The sequence below is a fragment of the Oncorhynchus kisutch genome, linkage group LG2, assembly GCF_002021735.2.
Source record: "Oncorhynchus kisutch isolate 150728-3 linkage group LG2, Okis_V2, whole genome shotgun sequence".
In the NCBI taxonomy this organism is placed as follows: domain Eukaryota; kingdom Metazoa; phylum Chordata; class Actinopteri; order Salmoniformes; family Salmonidae; genus Oncorhynchus; species Oncorhynchus kisutch.
The window spans coordinates 40,894,042-40,915,272 of record NC_034175.2 but is presented as its reverse complement, the minus strand read 5'-3'; the positions used below and the strand labels follow the sequence as shown (position 1 = coordinate 40,915,272).

General features: G+C 41.5%; 2 protein-coding genes across 2 annotated transcripts in view; one reads left to right on the top strand and one right to left on the bottom strand.

Moving 5' to 3' along the window:
* LOC109902473 (polypeptide N-acetylgalactosaminyltransferase 13-like) overlaps window positions 1-16,996 on the bottom strand; it is a 51,291-nt gene extending 34,295 nt beyond the window's left edge. The window contains exons 1-2 of the mRNA XM_020498856.2: window positions 16,525-16,996; window positions 10,531-10,793 (exon numbers count right to left, since the gene is read on the bottom strand). Of these exons, the coding sequence (XP_020354445.1) occupies window positions 10,531-10,672 (142 nt within the window). The 5' untranslated portion in view covers window positions 10,673-10,793; window positions 16,525-16,996. The remainder of the gene's footprint in view (window positions 1-10,530; window positions 10,794-16,524) is intronic.
* A 2,306-nt stretch (window positions 16,997-19,302) lies between these two features.
* On the top strand, window positions 19,303-19,839 carry rprma (reprimo, TP53 dependent G2 arrest mediator candidate a). Its single transcript, XM_020498842.2, has one exon. The coding sequence runs from the start codon at window positions 19,421-19,423 to the stop codon at window positions 19,730-19,732; it is 312 nt and encodes a 103-aa protein (XP_020354431.1). The 5' UTR covers window positions 19,303-19,420; the 3' UTR covers window positions 19,733-19,839.
* Window positions 19,840-21,231: the final 1,392 nt, after the last annotated feature.

Sequence of the window (21,231 nt, the reverse complement as noted above, 5' to 3'; positions counted from 1 at the left end):
AAATAACATGGATAAACATAGGGAGAAGAAAATAACATGGTTATATATAGGGAGAAGAAAATAACATGGCTATATATAGGGAGAAGAAAATAACATGGCTATATATAGGGGAGTAGAAAATAACATGGTTAAACATAGGGAGAAGAAAATAACATGGTTATATATAGGGAGAAGAAAATAACATGGCTATATATAGGGAGAAGAAAATAACATGGCTATATATAGGGGAGTAGAAAATAACATGGTTAAACATAGGGAGAAGAAAATAACATGGTTATATATAGGGAGAAGAAAATAACATGGTTATATATAGGGGAGAAGAAAATAACATGGTTATATATAGGGGAGAAGAAAATAACATGGTTAAATATAGGGAGAAGAAAATAACATGGTTATATATAGGGGAGAAGAAAATAACATGGTTAAACATAGGGAGAAGAAAATAACATGGTTAAACATAGGGGGAAGAAAATAACATGGATATACATAGGGAGAAGAAAATAACATAGTTAAACATAGGGGGAAGAAAATAACATGGATATACATAGGGAGAAGAAAATAACATGGTTAAACATAGGGAGAAGAAAATAACATGGTTAAACATAGGGGGAAGAAAATAACATGGATATACATAGGGAGTACCAGCAACGAGTTGTTGTGCAGGGGTACAAGGTAATTGTACTGTACACATTCAGTACCAGTCAAAGGTTTGGACACACCTACTCATTCAAGGGTTTTTCTTTATTTGTAGTATTTTCTACATTGTAGAAAAATAAAACATATGGAATCATGTCGTAGCCAAAAAAGTGCTAAACAAATAAAAATATATTTTAAATTTGACATTCCTCAAAACAGCCACCCTTTGCCTTGATGACAGCTTTGCACACTCTTGGCATTCTCTCAACCAGCTTCCTGAGGAATGCTTTTCCAACAGTCTTGTAGGAGTTCCCAAATATGCTGAGCACTCTTTGGCTCCTTTTCCTTCACTCTGCAGTCCAACTCATCCCAAACCGTCTCATTTGGGTTGAGGTTGGGTGATTGTGGAGGCCAGGTCATCTGATGCAGCACTCCATCACTCTCCTTGGTCAAATTGCCCTTACACAGCCTGGAGGTGTGTTTTGGGTCATTGTCCTGTTGAAAAAATGTTTTTGTCCCACTAAGAGCAAACCAGATGGGATGGCGTATCACTTCAGAATGCTGTGGTAGCCATGCTGGTTAAGTGTGCCTTGAATTCTAAATAAATCACAGACAGTGTCACCAGCCAAGGACCCCCACACCATCCCACCTCCTCCTCCATGCTTCACGGTGGGAACCACACATGAGAAGATAATCCGTTCACCTACTCTGCGTCTCACAAAGAAATGGCGGTTGGAACCAAAAATCTCAAATTTGGACTCATCAGACCAAAGGACAGAGTTCCACTGGTCTAATGTCCATTGTTCGTGTTTCTTGGCCCAATCAAGTCTCTTCTTATTATTGTCTTTTAGTAGTGGTTTCTTTGCAGCAATTCAACCATGAAGGTCTGATTCACGCACTCTCCTCTGAACAGTTTAGATGTGTCTGTTACTTGAACTCTGTGAAGCATTTATTTGGGCTGCAATTTGAGGTGCAGTTAACTCTAATGGACTTATCCTCTGCAGCAGAGGTAACTCTGCGTCTTCCTTTCCTGTGGCGGTCCTCGTGACAGCCAGTTTCATCATAGCGCTTGAAGGTTTCTGCGATTGCACTTGAGGAAACTTTCAAAGATCTTGAAATGTTCCACATTGACTGACCTTCATGTCTTAAAGTAATGATGGGCTGTCATTTCTCTTTGCTTATTTGAGCTGTTCTTGCCATAATATGGACTTGGTCTTTTACCAAATAGGGCTATCTTCTGTGTGTCAGTGTAAGTATGTGTGAGACTGTGTGTGCATAATCAGTGCCAGGTAGTCCGGGTATCCATTTGATAAGTGACTATATCTTAAATTCCAAGATTATAGAAGGTTTGAAACACAATGTGGTCAGAATTGTGTTATGTATTTTTGATAGAATTATCTATTTCTGTTTTTGAGGCTTTCTCAACTAGAGGATATTCTTTACAGGATGAGCTAATCAGTTCTACCGTACACCCAGAGATGGCACAGAATGTTCTGGGAACCAACAATGTTGACATGCTGACTATGTATACATAATTTATTCATAAAATCAATATGCTATTTGCTTATTGAGTATATGATTTCGGTAACTATTGTATACTTCTGACGCCTGCTACAATGGCTTACCCATTACCAAACGCTTACTCTCTTGCACAGCTTTCATCGAATCCAATTCGTAATGGAAACATTTTTTGTTGGGTTTAACGTAAAATGGCACCCATTTAATTTATGTTCGTTTTATTCTCTTATATTATTTCTTATTGTTATTGTATTGTCGAGAAGGAACCTGCAAGTACGCATTTAGTTGGACGGTGTATACCATGTATATTCTGTATATAACACAACTAATAACTTGAAACATATGGTGTGTGTGCGCATGTGCATGTGTGTGTTGGGGTGTCAGTGTAAGTATGTGTGAGACGGTGGGTAGAGTACAGTGTTTGAGCATAGAGTCAGTGCAACAGAGGTAACCATTTGCAGGTAACAATTTGATTAGCTATTTAGAAGTCTTGTTGAGAAGTCTTATGACTTGGGGGAAGAAGCTGTTCAGGGTCTTGTTGGTTCCAGACTTGGTGCATTGGTACCGCTTGCCGTGCTGTAGCAGAGAGACCAGTCTGTGGCTTGGGTGGCTGGAGTCTTTGAGCCTTTTTGGGGCCTTCCTCTGACACCACCTGGTATAGAGATCCTTGATGTCAGGGAGCTCGGTCCCAGTGATGTAGCGCGCAGTAAGCACTACCCTCTGTAGTGCCTTGCGGTCGGATGCCAAGCATTTTCCATACCAAGCGGTGATGCAGCCAGTCAAGTTGCTCTCAGTGGTGCAGCAGTATAACTTTTTGAGGATCTGAGGGCCCGTGCAAAATATTTTTAGCATCCGGAGGGGGAAGAGCCATTGTCGTGCTCTTTTCACTACAGTGTTTTTCAGAGAGAGATAGAGAGAGAGCCTCCAGGTGACCAGACACCCACCAATGTAATGATTTCTATATGAAAACATGCACAGTATCCTCACAAGTTCAAGTGAACTGCTCAATATTATCCTCAGGCTTAGAAATAAATAAAAAATGACTGTGGCATCTGCCCTTTTCTCTGGCTCTTCAGCCCAACAAACCCATTACTGACCCCCTGACGTGGACCACGACAACAGTAACTCCAGCCCTAGTCCTTGTCCAGTGATTTTGTCAGCAATTACTGCTACACGGTCTTCACACTCACATACAACGGGTCTGTAGAGACACAGTCAATAGTGTTGAGCAAAAACAAGAGTGCTCTATTCTTTCATTCCTGTTTCCTGTAAAACATCTGTTTACAGTTTTGGGGGTGACATTTAAATGGAGATGAATCGATTAGCCTACTTAAAACTTTTGTTGAGTTATTAAATGGACAAATAAGTACGAATACAGTATCCAATATTGCAATCCACAAGTGACAGTGCTAAGAGCTTACTGCAACAGTGGCTATGTGGTGCGCCATTCTATAGCTAGAGGACTCCTGATATTTTTGGTCTTTATCTGTTGCGGTCTAGTACCGTCTTTTTTGCTAGCTAGGGCCACCTACTTGAAGTGCTGCCCGTCTTCCCAGAGGCCTACTTGCTGTGTGAACTGCTGACTGCTCATATGCTGCAGATGATTGTTGACACATCAACCAGGATCGAGGGGCAGGGCAATTTGTGACTTGTTTGGTAATCAGTGGCTGTACTGGAGGGGGAGTGGTTTCAAATCTCCGAGGCAATCAGCAATTAGTACAGGGGGGGTTGTGCTCTTCACCCCTGCTAGGCAATTAGAAATGAGTGTTTGTACTTCAGTCTCCACTGGTTTACAAACGGTGGCCGAATTAGCGGTGGTCTCGTCGCTGAAACGGAGACCGTTCTGCCGAGTTGTTCGAGGAAGGAAAGAGCATCTTACCTATTGATTTTCCTGATCTCATTTAGCTTTTTTTTGTATTTTTGGTAACTACCGTATGTGTTTTCTATACCTGTACACTCCTCTCCCCTGTAGGCTTTATAGATGCTCCCCACACCCTGGCTACATCCCTTCTAATTTAGTGTACCCTGCGCGCACAACCTCTGTGCAATTTTGGGTCTCTGGCAGCGTTTGGAACTGCCCGATCTGCGGTCAAGAACGCAGAGTTCATCTCAGTCTATGCTGCCATTCAATCCCTTGATTAGTTTTTTGGGGGGAGGGGGCCCCTGACGGAGACATGGATAACCCCAGAGAACACTGCTTCTCCATCCGACTACATTTTCTCTCATAGTCCGAAAGCATCTGGTCGTTGCGGTTGTGGCACAGGGCTACTAATTTCTCAAAACTGGAGATTTTCTCTTTCATTCCCTCTTTAAAATCCATCGCATTTTAATTATATGCTGTCACTTGTCCACTCAGGCTTAACATTGCTTTCATCTATCGCCCAGCAGGTGCCCTGGGAGAGTTCCTCAATGAGCTTGACCCCTTGATAAGTTCTAGGCCCTCTCTATACACCAAGTCACTCGGCTACATCATGTTCTCACATGATCTCTATCATTGCTATGCGGATGACACTCAACTACTTTTCTCCTTCCCTCCTTCTGTCACCCAGGTGGTGACGCGCATCTCTTCGTGCCTGGCAGATATCTCATCTTGGATGTCGGCCCACCACCTCAAGCTCAACCTCTACCAGACTGAGCTTCTCTTCCTCCCGGGTAAGGCCTGCCCGCTCAAAGAACTCTTATCACGCTGACAACTCCACAATGTCACCCTCCCAGAGTGCAAAGAACCTTGGCGTGACCCTGGACATCACCCGGTCGTTCTCTGCAAACGTCAAAGCAATGACTCCCTCCTGCAGGTCCATGCTCTACAAAATCCATAGAGTACGACCCTACCTCACCTTGAAGCAGCGCAGGTCCTAATCCAGGCACTGGTCATCTACTGCAACTCCCTGTTGGCTGAGCTCCCTGCTTGTGCCATCAAACCCTTGCAACTTATTCAGAACTCTGCATCCCACCTGGTTTTCAACCTTCCCATGTTCTCCCATGTCACCCCGCTCTTCCTCACACTCCTCTGGCTTCCAGTCGAAGCTCATATCCACTACAAGACCATGGTACTTGCCTAAAGTGCAGCAAGAGGAACTGCCCCTCCCTACCTTCAGGCTATGCTCAAACTCTATACCCCAACCCAAGCACTCCGTTCTGCCACCTCTGGTCTCTTGGTCCTCCCACCCCTACGGGAGGGCAACTCCCGCTCAGTCCAAGCTCTTCTGTCCTGGCATGGCACCCCAATGGCGGAACCAGCTTCCCCCTGAAGCTAGACCAGTGGAGTACCCCCCCCCCTTCTAGCTCTGACTTTGCTGATATACTTTTCCTCAAAGTAGCTGTTTACTATGCCTGTATGTTGTCGCACCTAGCTTAAGATTAATGCATTAACTAAGTCACTCTGGATAGAAGCATCTGCTAAATTACTCAAATGGCAATCGAAGTCATTTCACATTTTGTTTTCCATTTCAAAAGAACCGTGCTCTTTTGGTTTCCATCAGCAGTTCCCAATGTGTTTTTCAAACTCAAATTGGAATCATTGATTCTCTCCAGAAAGGCTGTGAAGCCTGCTTATCAAGTGGGAGCAAAGGCTCAAGCCATGTGGGATATCACATTGATCTGCAGGCGGCTCTGATTATATTATATGATCTTAGCTTGATTTCCAACATCCTCAAGCCATTTCTATGCTTATTTTACTTTGTAGAGTGGAAGGGGACTTTGTGGCCTGTACAAGGTTGCTGCGTTAAGAGACTAGATGCATCTCATATGGCTCCCTATTTAGATCACTACCTTTGAGGGTAGTGCACTATAAAGGGCTAGCACTTGGTGAAGTCACTCAATTGGCTTAGTGCAAGGGTATCAAACTCAATTCCTGGAGGGCCAAGTGACTGTGGGTTTGCGCTCTTCCCTTGTACTTGATTGATGAATTAAGGTCATTAATTAGTTAGGAACTCCCCTCACTTGGTTATCTAGGTCTTAATGTGGCACGAATTGAAAGGAAATTGACGCTTACACAAACACACTGCTAGGAAAAGTGGCGTTTTTCTGTAAGTATATCCTAAATTCCAAGATTATAGAAGGTTTGAAACACAATGTGGTCAGTATTGTTTTATGTATTTTTGATAGCTTCAAAAACAGACAAACATAATTATGTCTAAACTAGAGGATATTCTTTTATAGGAGCTACTGTACAGTTCCACTGTACACCAAGTTTCTGGGAACAAACAATGCTGACTACATGTACATAATTGATTAATAAAATCAATAAGCTATTTAGTGAAGTCAGTGGTTACTGAATACTTCTGACGTCTGCTACAATGGCTTACCCATGACCAAACGCTTTACCCTCTTGCACAGCTTTCGTCAAACTTTTTTGTTGGGCTTAACGTCAAACAGCACCCGTTTCCTTTCTGTTGGTACTCTTATCTTTTATTTCATGTTGCAATGTCGAAGGAACCTGCAAGTAAGCATGTCATTGGACGGTGTATATCATGTGTCGTATTGACAGGATATACAACTAATAAAACTCTAATCATAACTTCATGCAGTACCCAACATAGACCGAGCCACCGCTGAGGTGTACCTACCCTCACCTGGAATCAAACATTCTTTTAAAAGTCCACTATTGACTAGATTGTGTACACGCTAGAATCGGCGTCCACTTGTCCAAATGAGATATAATGCAATTGAGAGTGATCCAATCCATATGGCTTACTGTAGGACTTCATAAGTTGCGATTCCTTAGTCATAGTGTGGTGCTTATATGGTTGTATAATATTGTAAGGCTTGTAAATTGATGTAATACATTTGGTTGCATAATTAACACAAATGGAAATCATAGGTAATCATCTGATCTAAAACCAAAATGTGTAAAAGACATGTTTTGCTACACAATAAAATACAAATTATACAATACTACACAGAAACTGCAGTATATAAATGTATTGTAGTCATACACTGAGTATACAAAGCATTAAGCACACTTTTTCCATGACAGACTGACAAGGTGAATGCAGGTGAATGCTGTGATCCCTTATTGATGTCACTTCAATCAGTGTAAATTAAGGGGAGGAGACAGGTTAAAGAAGGATTTTTAAGCCTTGATACAATTGAGACATGGATTGAGTATACTACTCGCCAATGTCCAGTCTCTTGACAACAAGGTAGATGAAATTCGAGCAAGGGTTGCCTTCCAGAGAGACATCCGAGATTGTAACATTCTCTGTTTCACGGAAACATAGCTCTCGGGATATGTTGTCGGAATCGGTTCAGCCACCGGGCTTCTCCATGCATCGCGCCGGCAGGGATATTCTCCTCTCTACTTATTTTCCACCATAATTTGCAAATAAATTCATAAAAAATCCTACAATGTGATTTTCTAGATTTTTTTTCTCATTTTGTCTGTCATAGTTGAAGTGTACCTATGATGAAAATTACAGGCCTCTCATCTTTTTAAGTGGGAGAACTTGCACAATTGGTGGCTGACTAAATACTTTTTTGCCCAACTGTATGTAAGAATGCTGTTCATTGACTACAGCTCAGCATTCAACACCATAGTACCCTCCAAGCTCATCATCAAACTGGAGGTCCTGGGTCTCAACCCCGCCCTGTGCAATTGGGTCCTAGACTTTCTGACGGGCCGCCCCCAGGTGGTGAAGGTAGGAAACAACATCTCCACTTCGCTGAACCTCAACACTGGGGCCCCACAAGGGTGTGTGCTCAGCCCCCTCCTGTACTCCCTGTTCACCCACGATTGCGTGGCCATGCACACCTCCAACTCAATCATCAAGTTTGCAGATGACACAACAGTAGTGTGCTTGATTGCCAACAATGACGAGACTGAGGGATGGGGGCACTCGGAGTGTGGTGTCAGGAAAATAACCTCTCACTTAAGGTCAACAAAACAAAGGAAATGATCGTGGACTTCAGGAAACAGCAGAGGGAGCACCCCCCTATCCACATCGAAGGGACAGCAGTGGAGAAGGTGGAACGTTTTAAGTTCCTCCGCGTACACATCAGGCAAACTGAAATGGTCCACCCACACAGTGAGGTGAAGAAGGCGCAACAGTGCCTCCTAAACCTCAGGAGGCTGAAGAAATTTGGCTTGTCACCCAAAACCCTGACAAATTTTTACAGATGCACAATCGAGAGCATCCTATCAGGCTGTATCACAGCCTGGTATGGTAACTGCACCGCCCTCAACCGCAAGGCTCTCCAGAGGGTGGTGTGGTCTGCACAATGCATCACTAAAGGCAAACTATCTGCCCTCCATGACACCTACAGCACCCGATGTCACAGGAAGGCCAAAAATATCATCAAGGACAACAACCACCCAAGCTACTGCCTGTTCACACCGCTACTATCCAGAAGGCGAGGTCAGTACAGCTGCATCAAAGCTGTGACCGAGAGACTGAAAAACAGCTTCTATCTCAAGGCCATCAGACTGTTAAACAGCCATCACTAACTCAGAGGCTGCTGCCTACATTGACACCCAATCACTGCCACTTTAATAAAAGGATCACTAGTCACTTTAAACAATGTCACTTTAAATAATGCCACTTTAATAATGTTTACATATCTTACATTACTCATAAGTGTATATACTGTATTTTATACCATCTATTGCACTTCGCCTATGCCGCTCGGTCATCAATATATTTATATGTACATATTCTCATTTACCCCTTTAGATTTGTGTGTATTAGGTAGTTGTTGGGAAATTGTTAGATTGCTAGTTAGTTACTACTGCACTGTCAGAACTAGAAGCACAAGCATTTCGCTACACTCGCATTATCATCTGCTAACCATGTGTATGTGACCATTACGATTTGATTTGTGTTTGTGTGCCATTCAGAGGTTGAATGGGAAAGACAAAAGATTGAAGTGCCTTTGAATAGGGTATGGTAGTAGGTGCCAGGCGCACCGGTTTGTGTCAAGAACTGCATCACTCAACAGTTTCCTGTGTGTATCAAGAATGGTCTATCATCCAAAGGACATCCAGCCAACTTGACACAGCTGTGGGAAGCAATGGAGTCAACATGGGCCAGCATCCCTGTGGAACGCTTTCGACACCCTGTAGAGTCCATGCCCTGATGAATTGAGGCTGTTCTGAGGGTTCCTAATGTTTGGTATACTCCGCGTACGTGCACTTTATTTAAGGGATTCACCCAAATGACATAATGACATATTGGTGAACTATCCCTTTAAGAATGTCAAAAAAAGGCCTAAACTAAATAATATTAACATGTGTAATACAAGGATCAAAGACCATTAGGCCAACCAAATACATTTTACGATGTTCATTGGAGCCTCTTAAAGCAACAGAGAGAATGGGTGACAGACTGCCAAAATCCTAAGCCATTAATTCCCCCAAAAGCTTACACTGACATATTTAGTCGGAAAATGACCTCAATGCTGAGCGCATGTGCCAAACCGGATAACACCATTTCAATTCAACTAAGAGCATAAGTAACTCGTATGTACTCTAACTTCAGGCACTTGTTGTGATGGAAATGAGTCTGGAATCGAGAAGGCCACGTAACTTTTTAGCTTCATTCTGGCGGAGGTTTCTCCCGAATTCCAACCTTGAAAGCAGCTTAGCGGGCCACTTGTAAACCTGCTTACTGGAAAGGCCATGTCGGGAAATACTGGGCCAAAGAAGGAAAGGACACTCCTGTGGATAAGCTTGATTAACCAGGGATACGGAAGATCCAACTGAAGCCAACAGTTGGATCAAGGCATAGTGTATCCCAAATGGTACCCTATTCCCTATAAAGTGCACTAGCTTCAACCAGAGCCCTATGAATGCCCTATAAACTACTTATTCCCTGGTACTAAAAGTAGTTTAGTATACAGGGAATAAGGTGCCATTTGAAACTCAACCCTTTTCTCATTCTCAAGTGTTTTTCTCTTAATTGTGCACCCAGGCTGAGATTCAACAAGTTTATTAGTAACTCCATTGCTTGTCTTTGAAGTTACTTTGGTGTTTGTTCTCCAAACTTCCCAAAAGTAATAGCATGAGAATAGTGTCATTTGTATAGGACTCCTGTGTTTACATCGGACAATTACTTGTTTGAGTTGGACTACCGTGTTCGAGCTGGCAAATCGGTGTCAAATAAATGTCTGTAGCCTGAGTCATGGTGACTGTTTCGCAGGGCCACAAACCCACATCTACAGAGCAAACGCTCTAATGTATGTTTGATTAGGTTTTAAGACTAATAGTGTCAAATCCATTGACTTATATGGAAGTCATCAGTTGTGCTTGTTTCACCAACCATCGGTGCATTGTCTATGCGTCTCTGACGTATGCTTTTGGTGTTGTTGTTTGTGTCTTGCTGGTGAGAAACCTAATTTCACCTCATGGGATTAATAAAGTTGATTCAATTTCGGGCTCACCTCTGAGAGCAGGCAGCAGCGAGTGGTCCTTCCTGTCGTCACATTTGTTACATTCACTGAAGTAGAGCAGCAGGAAGACATCCACCAGCACCCAGACAAGCGAGGTGGTGAGCACCACCTTACAGTATACGAAACGCCGCATCGGCCCCCCGTGACGTGTCGTGGCGGCAGAGAGGAATCAGCAGGCTGGCCCCTGACAGAAAGCAGGAACTCTGGAGACTAAACAAGGTAACGGAGGGGAGACACACCGGGATGTCATCCCACTACAGAGAGAGGAGAGAAAAACACACAGACCTGGTTGGAGAGAGAACTTTGAGAAATGAAAAGAAAACATTTAATTGATGAAATGTTAAGAGTGAACATTGTGACAATGAAACTGAGGAGAATTCATTGATTTCACCATACAGCTTCCACCAACAGCTAACTTCCTTTGAACATTTATTTTCGTATGGAACACGGTTGTTGACAATGACTTGGTATTTTTCCATTTGAGAGAGAAAAGCAGAAAGCTAATTCCTTCCTCAGAGAGTCTGCATATCATCTGTGGTTTATTGGCAGATTTGCCTAGACCAGGCAGATAGATTTCAGTCCAATGAGAATGTTTGTGCGGAACAGAAATCTCAATGGAATGAAATGAATACCTCACTAGTATTCCACATGAAAAAAAAAAAACAATTTGCTATGTAATGTGACTTTCTCTAAGGAGAATTACTGGTTTACAGAGGCAACAAGCTGCATTCAATTCTCCCTGTATGAAACTGTGTGTGTGTGTAAAATCACAATAGATGTGCCGGACAAGACCGCTCTAAAAGAAGCAGTCCGAAGAGAATAAATAGACAATGTTAAAAAAATGGACACTCTTTTCATAATATTAATTCATATCCACCTGACAACTTTGTTACGATAGTGATTAGATCACAACTGAAATAGAGCATGCTTTGCACGTTTTCTATTTTCCTCCTACAAATGTTCATCTCCGATCCAATGTTATGATGTACAAGAAGGTTGCTTTGACTGAAAGGTCTGCACTGTGGTACTTTCCCTTTAAATGTCCTGTAAAAGCAATAAGAGCTATCCATGATCCCAAAGTCTTGCGTTTTCGTTTCGGGGGGAAATTAGACCATATTAAATGGCATAAAAGGCTATCAAATATTTCTGTCTTACACACAAATTCTGGTATTGGAGTGTTCTGTGGGGCATTGAGTTTCCATAAACGCGGTCACATAACCACATGAAAAAATACAACTGAAAACAGAAACCCCCTTGGTGTATGTTGAAGTGGTGTGTGTGTGTGTGTGTGTGTGTGTGTGTGTGTGTGTGTGTGTGTGTGTGTGTGTGTGTGTGTGTGTGTGTGTGTGTGTGTGTGTGTGTGTGTGTGTGTGTGTGTGTGCGCATTTCTGTTTACCCACATCATCCTCCAATATGCTCAAGGCCCTATGCCAATGGATGGTTCTTATAACACCCCTCTAGACTCATCCCCAGAAGGAAATCTGACTCTCCCATTTCCTTATCATTCTCCTGCTGCGTAGGTGCAGCGTAGTGCAGTCTTTGCGCTCACAACATCCCTCTCTGCTTCCTGTATACGTCCATCACAGTAGATGACAAGCCTGTCCTGAGTTAACTGTTATCGCTTCCAAAAACAAAGATACCGTCCTGTAGGTTCAGTCCAGGCCTAACCCAACATACCTGATTCCGCTATTTAAAGGTCTGGGTGAGCAGCTAATTAGTAAAAACAGGTGTGCTTTGGTTAGCCTCACACTACCATCCTGATCTGGTGAACTTAGGGAGTGAACGTTATTTGTAATAAGGGCTACATGGAGAAAATCGGACCTCTCTGAAATGAAAAATGGATGGCCATCCGTTCAACAAGATATAGTTGTTGAACGTTGTTGCGCTCACAACATCCCCCTCTGCTTCCTGTATACGTCAATCACAGTAGATGACAAGCCTGTCCTGAGTTAACTGTTATCGCTTCCAAAAACAAGCCTGGTCGCCCAGTCATGTTTATTAGTAGCGTCACAGCCCTGTAAACAACAGTCACACTGACAATGGTTCATCATTGGCCGCTTTCTGTCATAAGTAGGCCTACAAAGCTTAACAAAATTTACAGGACATCTAAGGTGGGACATTAGCCCCAAAATGGCCTTAAGAATGGCAGTCTAATAAAATAAAGACTCCTTTGTGTGCAATGTTGTCATCCGTTGCGGCCTTTTCGCAAACCATAAAAATGTATAGATTCCGGTGATAAGGTATTCAAATCCTCCATTTCAAACACATCATGAATCTGATTGAAATGAAAGAGACCAACGCCTAGTAACACTAGACCGCTGGAACCACGCTACTTTCATCATATTGAATTCTATGCTAATTTCTGCAGAGAGAAGAAGAAAAAAAATCGGAAACATGTCTGCTGTGTTTTCCCGCGGCCATCTGCTTAGAACTGTCGAGTGCAATGTTTGGGTCTGGTGCCACCAACCAGGCTGGAGGCGACGCTCGCGTTCCCCCTCTGAAGCGGCTGGGTCATTAGTCCAACCATCTGCACGGATGAATATTTCCTGTCTGTTGAGCAGTGCACTACAACAAGGTCTCTCCCCTCATTACAGCATACATTTCAGCTGAAAACACTTGTCGGAACAACACAAACCTTATTGACCGTGGCGACGCTTTGACGCTTTAACCCACGGGCCAGAAGTGTTACATTTTTTGGCACCTCTGACACTGACAGTTACTGTTTGACTGTATCCATACTCCTACACATCAAACAAGGCTGCTCTAAAGTTCAAACAATGGCAATTCAGCGCTAATGTTCTCTATCATTTCTGACTGGTTTATTCTGGATTCCCAGATGCAGAATTATCTGAAGTACATGATTCTTCACTCAAGAAGCAGACTGAACTTCTCTTAATACAAACTCACTTAGGTACACTCCAGGGCCACTGATATAAGCATTATGACAGGGAGCACTTTGAGCCCAATCTTTTACAATGTTCAGAAAAGGATAAATCAGCACAAATCGTCCAGCGTTAGGCATTCAGGGTACAGGAAATGATTATCAGGATGGACTAGAGGGCTGATCCTCTTAAGTCCGTCCGTCGCTCCGATCCAATGGGGTGCCGTGACGACGTCAATAACAAAGGGAAGAAGTGGGCTGTGCTACTAAAGTACACGAGGGAATACTTTAGTGGCATATCTATTGGGCAGGGCCCCACAACTCTCATCCTGGAGATACCGTCCTGTAGGTTCAGTCCAGCCGTAACCCAACATACCTGATTAAGCTATTTAAAGGTCTGGGTGAGCAGCTAATTAGTAAAAACAGGTGTGCTTTGGTTAGCCTCACAGTACCATCCTGATCTGGTGAACTTAGGGAGTGAACGTTAGTTATAATAAGAGTTACAAGGAGAAAATCCGAACTCTCTGAAATGAAAAATGGATGGCCATCCGTTCAGCAAGATATATTTGACCTAAACCCTCCCTGAACGCTTGAAAAAAAAACAAGTGACCTTCCCCTATACCCAAAATAATAATGAAAACATCAAATGGATAGCAGAGAACCTGTCTACCATTTACCTTCACTTATTGGACAGACCAGAGCCTTAGATATGCAGTTTTAGAAACTGTTCATTGTCCTGTAAGCATTAGGCAACATGGCAACAAATGAACTTTGAGAGAGCACAGGGCTGTGGGCCAGAAGGTTGTGGGTTCGCATACCACCGTAGACAAGAGTAGACGTGGAAAGATCATCGTATTTACAGGTCCAAGAAGAAATGGCCTTTTATAAACATTTCATGCAATTCTACATCATTTGACATATTAGCAGAATATTTTGAAATACCACACACATTCCCGAAATTACAGGCTAAGAATGGACAGAGAGATAGGCCCATGTGTTCATCTGATCATATTTCTACAATTCTAAATCAGTGTGTCTTGTCTGCAATGAAACTGTCCCCTTTTTTTTCAAATAATTGAATCTGAGACTTCGTTAGGAATCTGAGCATGGTACTCCCACAAGTTAACCTACCCAGACAGAGTAGACCTAGTGACACTGCTGGCTACTCTTCTTCCATGGCTTAACCCAACTTGAGAGGGTCACAAGTGTTTCCCTAAAAGCTGTCTGGGTTTAAACATCTTCTACTGTACAGAAAGTAAATATCTTTAATCAATTGATACTGACAGAATTGGATTACTTTTCAAGCAAAGTCAAAAAAAAAATATCCTCGGCTATAGAAGGATGTAGCTTCGCACTCTCATTCTCAAACCGAACAGAGCATATGCTATAGGCCAGTCCGCGTGCAAGACTACATTATTTGGACTAGGCCTAATCATAAATTATTTTCAGAAGAAGCCTTTGACTCTCCTCCTGAACTGCCATCATAGACCTACACAGCACAGCCATTGGTTAGGCAGCACACACACAAAAAATGGAATCAGCAAGAGCAGAGCAGGCCGGGGCTCAGGATTGTAATATCCATTGCAGTGTGTAATGCAGCCCTAGTTGTATTTACACCATCCCAGAAGCTATCTTATGAATATAACTTTGTTCTGTTCTTCTCCGAGCATGCACTTCGTAGCCTATAGGCTATGGATCATTTGATTGAGACCACACTAAATAGCCTATAGGCTATGGATCGTTTGATTGAGACCACACAAATAGCCTATAGGCTATGGATCGTTTGATTGAGACCACACTAAATAGCCTAAAGGCTATGGATCGTTTGATTGAGACCACACTAAATAGCCTATAGGCGCACGCCCAGCGGAGAAGGGGCGGCATCGGCCACACATCGATATATAGCCTAATAAGCAACAAATTCCAAAACACTGACAAATATCAACATTTCATTATTTACAAAGTACATGACCCTCCCCTGGACTACATTGAAAAAAAGACTAAACCCTCCCCTTGACTGAAATTGAAAAAGCATGACCATCTCCCATTTTCCTCCAGGTGCCCATTCTGTGCACTTATATCCATCCCAAGCTCACGAGATCAGGATGGTAGTACGAGCCTATGCTTTATGAGGTTTGGACCGGAAAACCTATAGTACGGTAGATCCCCAGGAAGAGGACGTAATGTAAGTATCGTACCACTCGATTCATCGAGACCATTATGAAGTGAGAGACAACCCACAGGGTGTGATATGGTGGAAAGCCAAGCGCACACTCCCTCCACTCAGCAGCAGACCGATAAATAGAGTCTAAAAGGGAACATATCGATTCATCTGTTGTCTTTATACAGCTGAACTGATCTAAAGACAACGTGTCCATAACAAATAGGCTAAGTGAGACTTAACTTGTTGACCTATTTGAGAACCCACTGGCTACTATCACTTCAACTGTTACCAGTGTCTCACTGCAGGGTTGGGTTCAATTTGAATACAAGGCAGTCAATTCAGGAAGTAATACTGAAATTCCAATTCAATAATTACAATAGGCCATCTGTTTTCAATGACTGTTCAATAAGTGAAGAGAAGCAAAAAAAAAAGCGAAGCTATTTGTGTCAAAGATTTTCCCATTTTTGAATGACCCCCAACCCGGCCTCACAGCACTATATTTAAAGGTAAATTGCTAGAACAATCGTGTGGCAAAATGTCATCCTTGATATCGGACCTCCACAACAATCTTGTCATTAAGATGGATGAGTAGGGTATTGACTTCAAACTGCTGCAGAAGGACAGGTGTATATCCAGGCTACAGCTCATCGATCTCATTCCTACATTCAAGACTAAGATTATCTAATTGGAAAGCTTAGTGACATTGTTACAACAAATATTGTATATACAGGTCCTATATCAGCAGTAGGCTGATATAGGACCTTACATTCCTGCAATATCTAATTGACAGTCTAGAATCTAGTAATTAATAGACGGAACACTAGAACATGCTATATTCCAAATGAACATTTCTACTGTAGCCATCTCTTATGACATTGTCTGAATGCTGAAAGATGAAAGCACGTCATTCAAGAAACATGTCATTTTGTACAATACTTACAGAAAATATGCCTTATTGTAATCAATTAATGGCACAATGATGTCTCGCTTGCCAGCAACGTGTTGCATTGGGTTAACAGCACTAATGTAATTCACTAATCATTTTTGAATGGTTGAAATGGTAAATCAAACTATCAATCCAAATGTTCCGCAGACGGGAAACCTGTATCTGAATGAAGAGCATAATTTTACGTCCCGATGATGTTGCTGGTTGGCAATCTTCCTTGCTTGACAGTCTTTGCTAGTCCGTCTTCAGATGTACCGCAGTCCCCCCGACGCGACGCGTAGACTACCGATATATTGTAGCCTAAACAAGTTCCCCTGTAATCTCTAACATTCTATGCAGCGCAAAATGATATGTCTTTGTATCCACCTGTTCTCGGAAAGAATAATGTATAACGGGGTAACGGACAGGCGATACGTTCTGGTGCAATCTACCATGAAAACTATAGAGGCAATAGTCCTTTTTATTCATCCGTAATTGGTTGCAAGTCACGTCGATCAGGAAGTCCTGCTGATCCTGAGCATCAAGGGCGTCTGGTAAATGTATTTCTTTCAGTGTGCATCATATGGGAAATAGCCTAAAGCACAAAACTCAAATACATAGGTTACACACGACATATTGAAATATCCTACGATACATAATATAATATATTCGTGGTATGAATTATTTGTAGGCTATATCTGAAAATATAAGTAGTTTATACACAGTTAATAATTAGTTAATATGTAGGATCTATAACGTTAAATAGTCAGTAGATAGTTATAAAGTCTTTGTTCAAATTGTGTGATTGTCTTTTGGTGTTTCAAAAATTTGAGTTGATATATGAACAATTCAAAAATCAATTCAACCTAAATTAGGAGCAAAGTTGGCACCTTATACAAACCAATATTATCCAGAAGAATGAATCATTTCTCAATCTGGCCCTAATTATCATCACAGCAAAACTGAACAGAAAATGTTTTGAGTTCCAGTTTTGTAACCTATACCTAGGTTTACTATGTTAGCATTGCTCTGTTCTCATGCCACAACCTGGTCTCAGAGCATTTTGTATTATTCTGTAAGTAAATCTGAGACTCTCCATTTAGTATGGTTCGTATTGTATATATTCATTTTTGGATGCCAATCGCTCATTTCTTATGATATGTTTTTGAATTACAATTTGTATTATATGTTACACATTTGCAAAATATACAATATGTTACGAATTAGTCAAATGTACAATATGTTACCAATTTGCGAAGATATGATGTTACAAATTCTAGCTAGGTGGCTAACGTTAGCTAGGCTAGGGGTTATGGTTAGGTTTAGGGGAAGGGTTAGATAAAAGGGTTAAGGTTCGGGTTAGGCGAAGGGTTATCTAAAAGGGTTAAGGGGGATAGTTAGCTAACATGCTAAAGATGTGGCAAAGTAGCTAAAAAGTAGGAAGTAGTTTAAAAGTTGCTAAAACGCTAAAGTTGTCCATGATGAGATTTGAACTCGCAAACTTTGGATTTGTAGACGTTCACGTTAAATGTCCACCCATCCTCTAAACCTTTTCTTTTTGCCTAAAGTAACCATGTGTCCAACGTAACCATACCAAATGTAATGTACTGTATCATCCTAATTGGAGATTCCCGGATTTGTGTACAGAATAATACGAAATGCTCTGAGAGGAGGTTACATACAATGGTGTCACTTTTCTACATCAAGTACTATACTGCCATCTGCTGATGATTTAGTTTGGAACCAGGGATGAGCTACAGTAGGCATATTTTTCAAGTCTTTATTATCTCAATAATAGAACGTTCATTCAGCTTTCAGCTCCAACAACACGTAACAGTAAAAAGTCAGGCATTTATACCAATAGGGTACATGTACAGTAGGTCAAAGACTATAGTTCGGGTCAAATATTGGGCATAGTAAGTATAATTAAAAAGGCAAACTAGAATTGATTGCATTTGGATATACTTTGGAAAACAACCATATTTGAATGTATTTTCTAAAGGATACATTAATTACAATTAAATTAATTAATTCGTTTTAGATACACCATTTGACATCCACTAGATGTCAGTGAAAGTATTGTAACGATTCTGGGTTTATAAACGCGGAAATCGACCCTGCCGCACGAGCTAGAAGGTCGAGGGTTCGAGACCTGCTCCCTGCTGTTTCATTACAGTATTGATCATAATGTACACTTGATTTAGCTAGCCCGGAGTGCAGGGACGAAAGAGTTTAGGCTTGACGTCCATATGGACCAATGGAATGATTCCAAAATAAAAGCTCTGAGCCTGAGTACCCGGCACCGGCGTGCGAGCTAGATCAAGTACACTCTGCGCACCTATGAAATTAAAAAGTCATGACGCGAATTCGACAGAGGTTGAGACTGTATTAACTGACAATAACAATATAAAATCAAAAATCTGCTACATTATAAAAATGTAAACCAATATTGGATATTGAATCCAAAATTGTACTTTATCACCAAATTGCATTTATTTTCCCCATTATTGGACTGGATGGAATGGGCAGGTGCAGGGTTTTCAGCCATCCAATTACGCATTGCGTGTTTCATTGATCATGCTCATGGTGGCGTTACTACTATACACTCTTGGAAAACAGCACTCTCCTGTGCGTCCTGAAATGGTTTCACCCATCCAGGTAGGTTATAATAACCATGGGTTGCTGGAACATCATAAATGCACTGTGGCTGGGAAGAGGACATTTGGAAAGGTATGCCAAAGCAGTTTGATACACACCAGAAGACCTATACCAGATTTAAAGGTGGCATTTCAATCTCCTGGTTCTCACTCTTCATTTTTTTCTGCGCTTGTGGGGAATTTTTCTGAAATTGCGCTTGAAAGTGCGCTTTTGGCTGTTATTTGTGGTGCCAACTGAACGTTGAAAAGTGGAGATGAATTCTACCGCTTTCAATCAAACGGAGAGCTCAGGACTTTTCAATAAGACTGAAGATATTTTTTGTTGTAACTTTTCATCAGTGGTGACTGATAATGGTTTCGTGGCGCCGACTCCGGATGAGAGAAGTCTCTTTCTCATGAGAGTTGTCCAGATTGCCGTTATGTGCGTGTTATCGCTCACGGTGGTTTTCGGTATATTCTTTTTGGGCTGCAACCTTCTCATTAAGTCAGAGGGAATGATCAACTTTTTGGTGACGGACAGAAGACCATCCAAAGAGGTAGAAACAGTCATTGTTGGGGCATATTAGTAGCCCAAAAAGCGCTTTTGGAGACTTTGTCAAAATGATTTGTCCTACCACTGATGCCCAGATGATTAATCCAGTTTTCACCAACAGCAGAGACGGAGCTCAATTTTCACATAAAATCCAGTCTCCATTGTTCTTTTCTTGTTAGTTGACGAAAATGTAGGATCCAGCAGGTGACTGAACAGTCAGAGGACAAATTAGGAGTAGGGCTAAACATTTTAAGGACACACATCTCCAAGAAGTATATAGCCAAAATCATCTTTCACTTTTTGTTAAAGACAAACAAACAATGTCAATTGAATTGTACTATCATTTGAATTGGACCCACTAGATTGTTATAGCCTATTTGTCAAAGTGACAATCGTTTTTTACTTCAAACACTGTCTCGTATTGCTAAAGCAATGGGGATGAATTAATGTTTTTGAAAAATACCTGTGTTTTTGCATACAATATGCAAGTCAGTATAATGATTTAGTCAATGTGTCTAATGGGTTTCCTATTGAACATTTGTAAATGGTGAGTGGTTAAATGCATGAAAGGTGGATATATAATAAAACAACAGTAGTTTATCTTTGTTTATTGAAATAAATTCATCATGTAATTATGTTGACGTTTTCAGTTTGAGCGATTCAGATTTTCCATCAATCTGCTCTGTGTTCATTTCAAACAATCATGGCCACAGTATGACTATTTCAGTTGTCTTGAGATCATTCTGATTACAAAACCCTTCAAATGATAACATTTCTATACTGTATCAATATATTAAACATGTACTGTTTATTATTTTAATATCACCACATTTATTTTTGCAGTATATTCTATTGAAAGTGTGGAAATGTCATAATTGACAGGGCACATTGAGAGAAAATGTGTGACATTAAGCACCTTGTTGGAGATTGACTCTTGGAGCCCCCAATGGTGAACCACTGAAACCAATGTGACGAGCAAGGTTGCTTTTTCCAGGATTGATGTGTGACGTCCTAGTCCCATTGATCAGTCTGGGGTTTAATGGAAACCTGCCTGACAGTGTTCGTACCATATCAGATGCTCAGAAAACATATACACTCTAAATGGTTGGTTTAAAAAAACAACCCAACTATTCTTTAGTGTGTCGGATATTGTAGTAGTATACCACCACATTTAGACCCCTCTTTGTCTGGGGACCTTGAACATGATTAGCTCACAAATGCATGGTGTTATAACAATCCACTATATAGGACTTATCTTGGTTTGATCAATTCATTCTCTCTAATGTGGTGGTCTCCTGTTTTCTATAACACTCTTAGACATATGCACATGATTTCAATTCATTATATAAACATATTTTTGGGGGTGGTTTAGATGGTTTGAAATACATGTAATTTTACACACTATATGTATTGCACTGCAGTCAGAGATTGTGACATTTTCTCCTTCTCTGTCTGTATTATGTAGTTGTTCCTGTATAGACCATAGTGTGGCTTCTCTCCCCTCAGTGAAAGCATCTGTTGTTCTGCTCCTGC

Coding starts and splice junctions, on each gene's coding strand:
- rprma (XM_020498842.2), top strand. CDS start 19,421: ATGAATTCTACCGCTTTCAATCAAACGGAGAGCTCAGGACTTTTCAAT.